This window comes from Dasypus novemcinctus, chromosome 14 (assembly GCF_030445035.2).
Source record: "Dasypus novemcinctus isolate mDasNov1 chromosome 14, mDasNov1.1.hap2, whole genome shotgun sequence".
Lineage (NCBI taxonomy): Eukaryota > Metazoa > Chordata > Mammalia > Cingulata > Dasypodidae > Dasypus > Dasypus novemcinctus.
Window position 1 is genome coordinate 49,095,689 of NC_080686.1, and position 15,170 is coordinate 49,110,858.

Here is a 15,170-nt window from a genome sequence, read left to right on the forward strand (position 1 = left end):
TCTGACTTACAAGGAGCAATCATGACCATTTGTATAGGTTGGGGAAGGCTTCTGGAAGGGAGAGTCATGTGTTTTCAATGGGAGAAATGCATTATTTCTCAAATTTTTCTTTTATGATTTTTTTTTTTCAGGGTCGAAATGTTTGGAGATCATGATTTTTTTTTTTTAAGTCTCAAGGGCAATATGAAACTGACCGGTTTTCTAAAACTTCAATAAATACTATCAGACAGAAAATTAGTGGAATTTTTTTTTTTTTTTTAAATATCAGTGTAGCAAATTCTGATGAATTGAGACATCCATCTGTTTGATATGTTTTACTTATTTATCTCTCCCCACCCCCTTATTGTTTGCACTTGCTGTGTCTGTCTTTTTTGTTTCTTTAGGGGGCTCCAGGAACCGACTCTGGGATTTCCAATGTGGGAGGGAGGCACCTAATCGCTTAAGCCACCTCTGTTCCCTACATCTGTTTGAAAGTATATAGGACTACTATATTATTTTAGTCAAAATGATATTTTGTGGGTATCGAATTCTGAAGTTGTACATCAGTTAAACAATTGGCTGATCCCATTTATTGAGTGTTCTTAGACCTACCTTTTACGTTCAGAGATTTGTGTATGTATGAGAATCTGGCCTTTTTCCGTTATGAGGAAGAAGTTAAACTTTGAAGTATTTGGTGAAGAAACAAATGGGTGTGGAGATTATATCTGCCAGTGCAGGCTCCTTGTAAATCTATTCTAGTGGGTTTTAAATGTGTGGATTAATTTTAAATGTTTTTATAATATCTAATTTTTAAGGAAGTGAACTTTATAGTCAATCTTTTTTTGAAACCATTCAGTTAAAAAATTCGTGTGGGTGGGAAGTGGACTTGGCCCAGTGGTTAGGGCGTCCGTCTACCACATGGGAGGTCCGTGGTTCAAACCCCGGGTCTCCTTGACCCGTGTGGAGCTGGTCCATGCTCAGTGCTGATGCGTGCAAGGAGTGCCGTGCCATGCTGGGGTGTCCCCCACGTAGGGGAGCCCCACGCGCAAGGATTGTGCCCTGTAAGGAGAGCCGCCCAGTGTGAAAGAAAGTGCAGCCTGTCTAAGAATGGCGCCGCCCACACGGAGAGCTGACACAAGATGACGCAGCAAAAAGAAACACAGATTCCCGTGCCACTGACAACAGAAGCAGACAAAGAAGACGATGCAGCAAATAGAAACAGAGAACAGACAACCGGGTCAGGGGGTGAATAAGTCTTTTAAACAAAAAAAAGAAATAAGTATTTAAAAAAAAATTCATGTTGGGAAGCTGATGTGGCTCAAGTGACTGGGCTCTGACTTACCACATGGGAGTTCCCTGGTATGGTTCCTGGTGCCGCCTAAAGAAGACAGCGAGCTGACCTGACAGGCAGGCATGGTGAGCTGATGCTACTAGATGATGCAACAAGAGACACGAGGAAAACATAATGAGAGACACAACAAAGCAGGAAGTGGAGGTGGCTCAAGTGATTAAGTGCCTCCCTCTCACACCAGAGGTCCTGGATTCAGTTCCTGGTTCCTCTTAAGGAAAAAAGGAAGAGGAACAGCCACAGCAAGTGCAAACAATGAGTGGGTGGGGATAAATAAATAAAACAAATCTTTTTAAAAATTTAAATTAAAAAAATTCTTATGTTGAAATGAAATAACCCTTTATATCACTTTATAATTTTAACAGATTGTTTCCAGTAAGAAGTTAACTCGACCACTGGTGCTTAAAAATGGCAGACCTGCAGGGAAAGGGAGCATTACGGTAAGAATAATAGGACATGCCGAAACCATTGCACAGCTGTGTGTTAGCATTTGACCTGAAATATTGCCTTCCCTCTACCTTTCCTTAATAGTGATCACAAATGGAATATGTGTTATGCCAAAGATGTCAGAAGGAGAAAATTTTCGTTCCACTTTTTAAGTTGCTTGTAGAGGTCAGGTGCACCTTGGTGATCCTTGTCCCCGCCATGGACACTTAAATTCCCAAGTTAGAGAGCAACTGCTTAGTAATCTGAATGGATCAGTATGGCTCTCTACCTAGCAAACAGTCCCATCAATATGACAGAAACTTTCTATAATAGTTTTTATTCCTGAAGGATATTATATTATGGCATGCCATTGAGTCTGCTAACCTTTCAACTCTCTTTTCTGTGCTTGCACTCTGCTGCGCATCTCCCTGCTCAGATTTTCCATTGCTGATTACTGGCCATAGGCAAATGAATAGATGCTTTATCATAATTTAAGTTGAAAATCATATATGAGTTTAAATATTTCTCTTCTAGAGTTTCTGTCCATATAACCACTGCCTGGAGCAATGGTGTGTTCTGACAATGGAAAGCTCGCTCCCCAAAAGGTCCACATTTGAGAGTTACTGCAATTATCAAACACATTTCTCGGAGCAGCTGTTTTGTTCTATTTTAGACTCCTAGGGCATAAGAATGTTCAGTCTATTGGGGGTGTTGACTTTCAGGGAGCAAAGAATATTATTAGTAGTTATTTCTGTTGTTCTTGGGGCTGTGACTGCCTGGAATGTCCTTTTAGGTAGAAAAAGTGTTTCAGCTACATTGGATGAAAAACACTGATGTGATATTCCAATTTTAAAGAGTTCTCAAGATATGATTTATTCATGCTTCTTAATGTTTGGAGAGCTTTGGCTAGTATTAATATAGCAGTCCTGTGGAGAGGAGCCTCAATCTTTCAGTGCTTTGATTTTTTTTTTTAAATCGATCAATTTTTATGAAATATCTGCTCTGATTAGGCCCTCATCCTCAAGCAGCTTAGGTGACCAGGCAGTAGATATCCCAGAAGACCCCTGTCCACACAAGCTGTAGAGCTTCCAGTCCTAACCGTAAATTAGATCTTTTCCTTTCTCATAGGAAATGACAGGGCTTAACAAATCACGACTGTTTTAGGAATTATATTGAAATGAGATACAATACTACCTGAGCTCACCATTTTCAGAAAGATGCACTTCTTTTTATCTCAATACATGCAAAGTATTTGGGAGAAGACTTTGTTCAGTGTTTTGATTTTTCACTGAGAATGGGGAAAGTCCAATTTGGTCAAAGACATTTAAAAAGGAATTTGGGCTTGGGTGCCGTGTTACAAGCCCTCGTTAACCTTTGCTTGACTTTCGAGCTGTAGCCATGGATGCCAGCCTTGTTACACTTTCTGGACTTGACAGTGTCCTCTCCCAAGCTTTTCTTCCATGACAGTGCCATTTCTGCCTTGAGTAAATGGGATTCACACCTTAGGATTAGTCACCTACTAATAAGTACCATCCTTTAGGGTTTCTCATAGCAACATCAATGAGCTTCACTGCCTCTATAACTTGAAACAGTACAGTTGCTAACATAGTGGGGGACATGCCATATGTTTAGAGGACATCTTTTGGAGATGGACTGAGTATTAAGAATTAACTGACCTAAGACTGGTTGACTGCAAGCTGGCCTCCCAGATAGAGTTCATTGCCTTCAGAGTTAAGTGGAAACTAGGTATAGCGCAAGCTACTGGTCAGCAACGAGGCTGGGAATCCAGTTGCCCAAATTGGTTCACACGTCATGCCAGGGCAGGGCTGATGCTGGCAAGGTGAATCTTGCTATATGCTTGGCAACTTATATGGTTGCAACTTCAAGACTTGTATCTCTGCCCTGGATCACACCAGAAAAGAGACTGTTGCTCCCTAATCCTGCACTTTAGAGGTCCACAGCCAAAGAATGAGGATCCATTTCCCACAATCTGATAGCCAGTTCTGCTAGATTCCTATGTGCTGTTGTGGAAAGCAAATGGTACTGCAAGGCCTACACTCCTGTAGCTGGTCAGTTGCTTTGAGTTTTCGTTATTGAACACTGTCCCACTGGGCCTGGTGTGAGGGCTGCTTGGCATGTGAGGAATTTGATGTTCAGCCTTTATGTTTTTTCCTCCTGGAAAACGTCTGTAATATCTTGTATATCCTTAAATCATGCTGGGTTGTTCAACATTCTATTTGCTATGTATGATACTAAGATGATAGTCGTTTATTTTCTTAATGTTGGGAAAGACATGGATGATTTAGGTTTCATCTTTGCAGTCAAATGCTAGATGCCCGTATATCCTGTGGGGATGTTTACTGTACCAGTTGGAAGGTGTCATTTAACACAAAATACCAATAGCCCACAGGAAATTCAAGAGAAACTGAAAGTTTCACTGTTAAAAAAAAAAAAAAAGGGAATTTATATAATGTAAATTTGGTATGTGTTGGGAAAATATTTCCCTGTAAAAAAATGATAGCATGCTGTAATATGAATGAACCTTGAAGACCTGTTGAATGAAATAAGCCAGACACAAAACATCATATACTTATATGTAATAAGCAGAATATGCATATTCATAAAGTCAAAAACTACAGTACAGATTACCAAGGGCTGAGTGGGGTCAGGGGAATAGGGAGTTTCTTTGGTGTGGAGTTTGTGTTTGGGGTAATGGAAAAATTTTCTTAATAGCAATTGATGATGGGGATGGAAGTGTAACTGTGTGTGTGTAATTAACAACACTGAATTGTATTTGAAAAGGAATAAAAGGGGAAATTTTAGACTGTATCTAAGTTACTACACACACAAGCACAAGCCCTATAGAACTGTACAACACAAAGAGTCAACCCTAATGTAAACAGCAACTAAAGTTGAAAGCATAATTATTATAATATACTGTTTCATGAGTTTTAACAAGGGTACCACACTAAAGCAACATGTTAATAATAGGGAAAACTATATGTGAGGGGGGTGTATATGGGAACTCTCTGCTTTCTGCCTTATGTTTCTGTTAATATGCAACTTCTCTAATAAAAAAAGTTTTTCTTAATGGTACCATTTTCTTTAAACATTGTGGAGTTCATTTATATTAGGATAGATTTTGTATACTAGTAAATAAATCAGTATTATTAAATTAAGTAAGTCAGTATGTACTTTATAAGTCTATCAGAATCCCTAAAATGTATTTTTTTTCGCTTACCTTATCTACACATAGATTTCAGCTGAAGAAATAAAGGATAACAGAGTGGTCTTGTTTGAAATGGAAGCAAGAAAATTGGATAATAAGGTCAGTAAACTATACATATTTCAGCAATGATGTCACGTTTTGCTTTACATTGATTTCTTTCTGAGAAGATAATGTCAGTTAATATCAGTTCCATCCTCTGAGAATCAATTAGGGCGTTAGTTACTTTCAGATTCTGCTTTTCTGTATGTGTGTGTATGTGTGTTTAAGCAGAACCCCCTTTTCTCTAGATGTGTGTGTAATCAAAGGATTTGTCTAGCTTTAAAAGAAGCTGAATACAAGCATTAGTGTTCCTATAAAAGGCACATGAGAGTCTAGTGGATTATCTTTGGGGAAAAGAACACAAAGTCCATGCTTTATTAATTACACGTAAATTATCCTCTTTGCATTAAAATGTCATTTTTTTAAAAGGTTTATTTTTATTTATTTATTCCCTGCTGCCCCTTGTTGTTTTGCACTCAATGTCTGCTATGTTTGTTTATTGTGTGCTTGTCTTCTCTTTTTAGGAGGGACCAGGAACTGAAACCGGAACCTCCCATGTGGGAGGGTGGCGCCCAATGGCTTGAGCCACCTCCACTCCCACTTATTGAGTTTCTTATTGTTTTCCTTGTTGTGTCTCTTTATTTTGTGTCATCTTATTTTATCGCGTCAGCTCGCTGTCTTGCTCATCTTCTTTAGGAGGCACTGGGAACCGAACCTGGGACCTCCCGTGTAGTAGGCTGGTGCTCAACTGCTTGCGCCACACCTACCTTCCCTAAAATGTCATTTTCTTTTTTTAAAGATGTTTTATTTATTTATTTCTTCCCACTCCTTTGTTGTTTTTCACTTGCTGAATCTGTTTGTTTTCCTTGTTTCTTTAGGCGGCACCAGGAGCCAAACCTGGGGACCTCTGATGTGGGAGGGAGGTATCTAATCACCTGAGCCACCTCCACCCCCTGCTTTGTTGTGTCTCGTTCTGTTTGTCCTGCCTACGTCTCTTGTTGCGTCATGTTGTTCTATCAGTTCACCATGCTGGCCTGTCATGTTAGCTCCCTGTCTTCTTCAGGAGGTACCAGGAACCTCTGCTCCCTGCTTTGTTGTATCTCCCATTATGTTCTTTTCTTCTGTGTCTCTTGTGCTTTCTGTGCGTGCCCCTCATGCCAGCTCGCTGTCTTCTTTAGGAGGCACTGGGATTCAAACCAGCAGCCTCCCATGTGGTACGCAGGAGCCCAGTCACCTGAGCCACATCTGCATCCCTAACATGTCATTTTTATGAAGGATGAATACCAATATATAATAACAAAATAATTTATTGCATAACATAGATTCAAATAATTCTTTTAGTGGTTTTTGTACTTAATTCTCCAACCCAATCAGTTTTCTCCATCATTTGCATTTACCTTATTATTCAATTAGTCAAGGCCTTTTTTTATTATTAGGGAAATTTTTAAGCATACACAAAAATAGAATTTTATGTATCTAAATATCCCCATAAACTATCTTTAATAATTATAACTCATGGCCAATTTTGTTTCATCTCTATCCATATCCACTTTCTCTCTTCCCAAATATCATGTCATTTCATCTATAAATATTTCAGTGAGTCTCTAATGACTTAGAATAATTGTTTAATATGTCTCTTAAGTCTTCTGTATCTCTAAATTCCCCCTCGCTTTTCCTCTCTTGCTTCCTTTCTTCCTCCCTTGGAATGTATTTAAAAGAAACAATCCTTTGTCCTGTAGAATTTCCCACATTCTGCATGAGGCTTATTAAATCCTCCTGGTGTTCCTCTCTCACCTTTATTTCCTGATTTCTGAAGCTGTTAATTGAATCTGGAGGTATGATCTATGATCTGATGGTATTTCAAATTGTTGGAAAGACATTTTCATGTAGGTAATAGTTATAATTCTGTCAGGAGTTTCACATTGTCTGGTTCTGTCCCTTTTTGTGATCACTACCTAGATATTTTGTTTTATTAAGGTTTGTAAATAGTGATATTCTCATTCTATCCTATTAGCTAGACTATCCACCTGTGTAGAGAGAAACTTCCCCATATCAAGTATTTATTTTTTCAAAGATACAGTTCGTGCAGGGAAGGTAGATTAAAATGTTTGGTTCTTTTCTCATATTTACTAGTTTTCAGAACAATAAGTTGGTTCCCTAGCATCCACTAAATGTGACCAATGAAGATTTGTTTTTTGTTTTTTTTTCAGTATTGCTATGAACTCATGGATTTAAACATATTTAATTTGTTTAATAACTGCAATGTATCAATTTTTATTGATACACAGGTTTCCTGTGGCCCATGGAAACCTCTTTAAGTTTGTTCCTGATACCAGAATATCAGGAGTCTTGGATAGCTTCCCTGTTCTCTGGCATGACAAGATGTTCCAGGCTTTTTTTACGTAATTTCTGTCCCAGACTGGCAGATTAAAAGGAGCCTTACATCATTTTAGGTGGGAGTGGTTTTTAGAGGCCACAGTCTGTTTCTGGGGTGCTCATCATGTGTTGGCTTTTGTCGCTCATTGTTTTTAGTGCTCTTTAGTGTACTAATAACAGGATATAGTTTTATTGTTTTTTAAGAAAAACTAAATCATAATTTTACACAACTATTTTCAATTCAAATTTAGGACTACAGGGCTTCTTTAATTTTGTAGGTGTACCTCTTTCCTCTTATGCTGAAAATTTGGTTCTTAAAGATAATGTTATCATAGTTTGTCTGTTTTATCATACACAATATATAATAGTCTCAGAATAAAATATGAATATTGTTATTAAACAATATTTTTTCTGAAAACAATTTGATAAATCTTTTAGTTCTTTTTGTCATCATTAAGGTATATCCCACTTGGGTTGCACAGTCAAGTTCTTATATTTTAAAGAAATAATTATTGTCTTTGTGGTTATTGTGTCACCTTGGTGTGTAGTTTCATTTTGCTTTTGATATGCAGGATTTTTAAAAATCATTTTGATTTGCTTTTCTTTGATTTACGTGTTTCTAAAGACAGATCTATATATTCATAGAGCCAGAAAAAGAAAAAAAAAGAAATGTAGCTTCTTTCCCTATCTACTCTACCCTGTTTTTGTCTTCCTTCCTGTGCATGATAATCTTTTAAAATTTCTGTTTTGGGGTTTAATCCTTTAGTTGTCTAAAAATAAAGTTTGTTCATTTGTTTTCCCCACTTCAGCCCTTAGGTAAGTGTAGCAAACTGTTTTCATTTACCATGTTCAGGAGGTCAGAGTCAGTGACATTTTGTTTTTAATAAAAAAAAAAAAACCTATTGTGGTAACGTGTATATGACATAAAATTGGCCACTTCAATTATTTTTAATTGTATATTTCAGTGGCGTTAATTACATTTACAATGCTATGCAACCATCAGCACCATCTATTACCAAATCTTAGTACCAATCTTAATACATTTACTTAAGATTCTTTTTAGAGATAAGGTTAAATATAAAAGTTCTATATATTTTTCTGTTTTATGTTTTTGACTATACCAAGCATGCTACTTGCTTCACATTAAATAAACGTTGTGCTAAGGAGGGAAATAATATTTACTACATTCTTAATTTAATACTGAAGTTAATTCAGAACTAAAAATATCTTAAAATTTTTCATCTGCCCATATTACTGTGGGATGAACAAGGGTCCTTTCCTTTTCAAAAATAATAAGTAATATATACTAAAATATGTAATTTCAAAATAAAGGTGAACAAAAATGAGGAAATGAAATCATCCTTAAACTCAGCACCTCCGTTTAACCACTCTGAGTGAATTGTATATCCAGAGAATTTTATCTGTGTGTGGGTGTATGTGTAGGTGTGCTTTTTGAGGAAGGTGATAAGGTTATTTTTGAACACACTGTGCTTGAGCATTGTGCAAGAGTTTTGTGGTGAATTACATAGGAAATAGAAGATGTAGTTTGTGCCCTGGAAGTCCTTCTGTAGCACTTTCTACATAGCTACCTCTCTTCCCTTCTGAGTGTAAAGAAATGTGTGGTTTTAGTGAAAGGGTCTTAGACACAGAAGAGTAAGATATGATCCATCAATTAATTAGATATGTAATTTTGGGAAAGTCTTTTAACCTTGAATCCATTTTTTCACCTTTAACTGTTCTATACTCCTCACAGAATTAGTGTGGCTAATGTGTGGGATATTTATATAAAGCTATTGTGTTTGAAAGCTGTTAATGATGTTATCACAGGTGTGCATGAATCTCTGTAAATATCCTTTGCAATGAAAAGTCAAAAGCATGTTTTATTGCTTATAGGTCCTTCGGATCATCATATTTTGAAGCCATCATCATTTTGAGAAGTAGGGTGTGTTGCACAGGATTATGAGTGTTTTTTGTGAATGCTTTAATAGTTCTCCCTAGTAGTCTTCAGCAAGTTTGTAAGGAAGACATTGGGATTTATACTTAATATCAGTATATATCTGTACTATGAAGCCGTACTTCAGGTGGTTGTTAACATATGTGAAGTATGGTTACACGTGGTTCCAGAGGAGAATAATTGCTTTTTTGTTTCCCCCAAAATGTAGGATCTGTTTGGAAAGTCGGATCCATACCTGGAATTCTACAAGCAGTCATCTGATGGAAACTGGATAATGGTTCATCGAACAGAGGTGAATATCTGAATTTGGAAAGTAGGATGGAGTTTTCCTTTGGGATTGTAATAGTCTGACTTTTTAAAATAATTACTTACTCATAGCCATCTGTGTTCAGACTGATAGATAGTCAAAGACATGCTCACTTATTTTTTTAGGAGGTGCCAGGGATTGAACCCAGGACCTCGTACATGGAAGCAGGTGCTCAACCATTGAGCTGCATCTGCTCCCCTCACTTATCTTTTTAATGAGAAAGTGCTACCGTGCTTAATTTTTATTTCGACAAATTTCAAACCCTGTAAAGAATAATAGAATATGCATACCTCCATTTGTATGTATTTGCTCTGTATGTGTGTGTCTCTCTCTTTTTTGCCCTGTCTCTCTTCTTTTATATACACACATATGCACACATATACTTCCCTTTTGCAAATTATCCCAATATAGGCTGCAGATATCATGACACCTCACCTTTAAATGCTACAACAGGCATCTCTCAAGAGCAAGGACATTCTTCCTACACAAGGACATCTTAGGAAATTAACATTGATTTAGCAACATCATCCAATAGTCCATTCATTTTCAGATTTCCCCAGTTGTCCATACACATTTTATATATTTTGTTTTCGTTGTTTTGCTTTGTCCAGGATCCAGTCAAGGTTCAAGTGTTGCATTTGGCTATTATGTTCCCAATATAGGACTGTTCTCCCTGCCTTCCTTATATTGTCATCCCATTGATTCTCTTGAATAATCAAAGTTAGAATGTTCAGCATTCTGAATGCTTTGTTTCATGTTGTCTGTATCATCAGGGGGCCCATATTGTCAGGCTGCCCAGTATTGTTGATGACAAACTTGGCTCTGTGGTTTAGCTGGTGACCACCAGATCTCTCCATTATGAAATCCCATTTTTTCCTTTTTGTCATTACTAAGTGATTTGTGAGTCTGTTAATAACCTGTTCTTCAACATTTCACCCAGTGGTTTTAGCATCCATTAATGATCTTTGCCTGATTTATTATATCGGGGACTGTGAAACTGAATTTTTCCCCCTTAAGTCTTTCATCCCTTTTACTCTTGGCAGCCATTTCCTTTTCATCTCTTCTTTTTTTTTTTAATTATTCATTTTTAAAAAATATTACATTAAAAAAATATGAGGTTCCATTCAACCCCACCGCCCCCACCCCACCACTCCTCCCACAGCAACACTCTCTCCCATCATCATGACACATCCATTGCATTTGGTAAGTACATCTCTGGGCATCGCTGCACCTCATGGTCAGTGGTCCACATCATAGCCATACTCTCCCACGTTCCATCCAGTGGGCCCTGGGAGGATCTACAATGTCCGGTAATTGTCCCTGTAGCACCACCCAGGACAACTCCAAGTCCCGACAATGCCTCCACATTTCATCTCTTCCTCCTATTCCCCACACCCAGCAGCCACCATGGCCACTTTTCCCACACCAATGCCACATTTTCTCTGTGGACCTTGGATTGGTTGTGTCCATTGCACATCTGTGTCAAGAGGGGGCTTAGATTCCACATGGGATACTGGATGCAATCCTCCTGCTTTCAGTTGTAGGCACTCTAGGCTCCATGGTGTGGTAGTTGACATTCTTCAATTCCATGTTAGCTGAGTGGGGTAAGTCCAATAAATCAGAGTGTAGGAGTTGAAGTCTGTTGAGGCTCAGGGCTTGGCTATCATTTTGTCAGTCCAAAGATTCAAATCCCCTAGATATATCTTAAACCCCAGCACCAACTACAATTCCAGTAAAGTAGCATGAAAGTCTTGTGAAAAGAGATTCTTTTCATCTCTTCTCTCTCTCCCTCTTTTTATTTTTAGTATCACTGTCACATGCACTTGTGTTTTATTGTTGCTCAATTAATCCAAATCAGATAGAGGAATTTCTACAAATGGCTCTTGAGCTGTTTTACACATTTCCTTACTCTTTGCTAAAGTGTTGTTCTCAGTTCTTACTCCATGCTTAAGTATGGTCTAGTTCACCTTCTGCTTCCCCTGTCCCAGATAGGGAATTAGCCATTTCTGTTAAGGAGCCTGGTTCCTTTTAGAGGGGACTATTTAGACACCAAGATCTTTAGGTGCTAGATGTGCTCATTGCCACTGGGATGTCATCACTTTTAGGCCTTTTCAGTGGCCACAACTGTGGCATATGTATATATGTATGTGTATGTGTATTTAAATTTTAAAATTATGCATTTGGACTTACTTTTTCAATTCTAGTCCAACACAACAAGGTTTTTTCTCACCCTTTCTCATTCCATGTTTGAATCTTCTATGTCCTGCAGTGAAAGCCCTGGCTTCCAGCAAAATCAGGAATCTTCTATAGTTTTTAAGTGCACCTTATAATGGGTATATATAATGTCCCAATATATTTTTTTCTTTCCTCAGAATGTACCACAGCTGGACAATCTACCATCGTTTTCATATAACGATTGTTCCCCTGGAACAATCTTCCTAGCTGGTTTTCTTTGAAAAAGTTGAGTAAGTGAAGTAGGAAAGGATGGTGAGAGTACAACAAGAAGCTAGGAAAAGCAAGAGCAAAGCATTGATGAACTGAATGTTTTACTAATTGGCCTTGAACCTTCATCATTATAGGTTGTTAAAAACAACTTGAATCCTGTTTGGAGGCCTTTTAAAATCTCTCTTAACTCCCTGTGCTATGGAGATATGGACAAAACCATCAAGGTAATTTGAAATGATTTATATTATACTCACACATATACAGACAGATGCCTATCTTATAAACTTAATTGATATGATAGTATTTAAAGAAAGTATATGGTATAACATATCTGTAGGGTTGAGTTTTTTTTATATCTAGGAATACTGAAGTAGAAATATCTTCTGGTAAGTAAAATAGTTAGCTTGAAAAAGTAATTGAGTAATTTGTGGACCTAACGCTTAATTAAGCATTGTGATTCTTATTTATTTATTTGTTTGTTTTTTTGCATTTTGAAAAATAAAATGCCCATTTGAATTTTTTTTTCCATTTAATAAGATTTCTTTGTTCTGTGAATTGGAACTTTTAACTATATTATTTGCGTTTGGTGTTAAAAGCAGATGTTACCTTAACAATTTGATTTCAGTTGCAGAGAACTTTAAAATTCAATCCAAGTATGATTTGTATGATATTTCAAACAGCAGTGAAAATCTATATACAAGATAAATAGTTGAAAAGTAATTTAAAAAATTTTATTAATTGTTATACCAAGTCAAGAACTTTTGCTTTTTATGTTGAAAATAGTAAATTGAAGTTTCATTAGATCTGAGAAGGAAGGAAAGGCTTGGAAAAAAGGTTGCTAAACTCTAATTGTTTGTTTGTAATGATGTGTTAACAATGAAACAATGTTCTTTAAATCTTTTTGCTCACAGTGGCATGCTTACAGTGCTATTTTATTATAGTAAGTAAACAGATTTTATGAGTTTCCTCTGATTAATGTGTTCCATTCTTAAAAATTTCTGTTTGTTTTTAAATGTATAGAACTGGGTTTGTCATATCATCGCTGACTTTATTTCTTTAATTCTGTATTTCTTTGCAATATCAGAAAGTCATACATCTGTATTCTTGTGAAGTATGGAAATTGCTTAGAGGTGTAGTAAAGAATGCCAGAGCAGAGAATAGAGTCAGAATCATTGATGATTTATTTGCTGCAATGTGAATGTGCCAGTGTTATCACTCTAGCATGGATTATTTCCATAGCTGAAGTAAATCAGAGAAATAACCTGCATGCTTCCATCTTGCCTAAAATGGGAATGCCTTAGTGAATGTAGTATTGTGTGGTGTGTGTTTTTTTACATATATACATATACCGTTATGTATATATGCATATTTTTAAATTTCACAAGCATGGCTGATACTATTGTTTAGACAGCCAGTTGTCTTTAATTCTTGAGATGAGATTAAATGACACAAATCATTATGCCCTCTTACTTCAAACTGTATCTGAACTTACCTCAGCATTATTAATGTGACATTTTTCTTAAGCACCAAACATTCACCTGCAAGAGGGAAAGGAACATTTCCTATGTATTTATTGTAGTAAGTAATCAGAAATTTCGGTTAAAATTTGTTTTTTTTACATTTCCTGAAATTTTAGGCAGTCTAAACATAAATAATTTAAGCTCTTTATAAGCTTTGTTTAAATACAATTTTAGCCTTATCAGAGATTCATCTTATCTTAGGTATAAATTGGAATTCCCTGAATATGAATCTAAAATGTAAAGTTCTGTTTTCCATAGTTGAAAAAACTCTATTAAAAAAAATGAAATTGGGAAGCGGACTTGGCCCAATGGATAGGGTGTCTGCCTACCACATGGGAGGTCCACGGTTCAAACCCCGGGCCTCCTTGACCCATGTGGAGCTGGCCCATGTGCAGTGCTGATATGCGCAAGGAGTGCTGTGCCACGCAGGGGTGTCCCCTGTGTAGGGGAGCCCCACGTGCAAGGGGTATGTCCCGTAAGGAGAGCTGCCCAGCACAAACGAAAGTTCAGCCTGCCCTGGAATGGCACCACACACACAGAGAGCTGACACAACAAGATGATACAACAAAAGAAACACAGATTCCCGGTGCCGCTGATGAGGATAGAAGCGGTCACAGAAGAACACAGCGAATGGACACAGAGCAGACAACTGGGGGAGTGGTGGGGAGGGGAGAGAAATAAATAAAAAATAAGTCTTTAAAATAAAAAAATGTATGAAATTATTAAAATAGTAAGATAGTTCAGGAAATACTGATTTCATCTGGGGGAAAATTGTTAAAATCGTTACATTACTTTTTCCCCTGACACTTCGAAGAGTCAGATAAAGAGCTTGTTGTTTTAAAAACCGAGTATAGAATATGGAGGGTAAGAATCAAACTGTCAGAAGTGGTCAATGACCAGAGTATCTGTAAATCATTTCTTAAACAAACAAAGACCTCTTACTGTTATACTAAACTGCAATTCTTTATTAGCCTGCTTTAATTAATTTATTGATTGATTGGATTTTAGTTTTTCTGAATAAAAATGGTAAGCACTCAACTCATAGAACTGAGAAGAAAATCATTTTGACAGGTGAACAACAACTATATAGAACTCTTGAGCATTTAATTTTGGTGATATTTTACTTTTATCTTCATGAAGGATAAAAGGACAGTATCTCTTCACTGAGTGTAAATGCAAATTGCTTCTCAGTTACAGGCTTTTATTTTAAATCACAGAATCTAGAAGAATTCAAAACTTCTTAGTACAGTTTTACTTTCACTGTGTTGGTTACCACACGAGGTGCATACCGTCTTCTAAGACTTTTTATTTCATTCTTCCAAGTTTTAGTTCTGTAAAATGGGAATAATAGTAACAGGATTCCTGCTCTGTCTGTCTCACAAGGCTATTCAGAGAATGTGCACAGAGAGCATAGTAAGTGTTTGTAGAAATGAAGTAATCTATTTTGAGATTATAAAGCACTTTAAAACTTTGATTATTGAATGTTCACAATAATTATGGTCAGTTTTCTGCTTCTCTTCAGTCCCTGCTTGCTAACAGTTTACACT

At 36.9% G+C, this 15,170-nt stretch overlaps 1 protein-coding gene across 2 annotated transcripts in view; it reads left to right on the top strand.

Annotated features, from left to right (window-relative positions):
- Positions 1–15,170, top strand: part of CPNE3 (copine 3) — a 72,361-nt gene that overhangs the window by 23,227 nt on the left and 33,964 nt on the right. For both annotated transcript variants that reach the window (XM_058275694.2, XM_058275693.2), the window contains exons 4-7: positions 1,693–1,767; positions 5,010–5,081; positions 9,560–9,643; positions 12,238–12,327. In XM_058275694.2, coding sequence (XP_058131677.1) covers positions 1,693–1,767; positions 5,010–5,081; positions 9,560–9,643; positions 12,238–12,327 — 321 coding nt within the window. The remainder of the gene's footprint in view (positions 1–1,692; positions 1,768–5,009; positions 5,082–9,559; positions 9,644–12,237; positions 12,328–15,170) is intronic.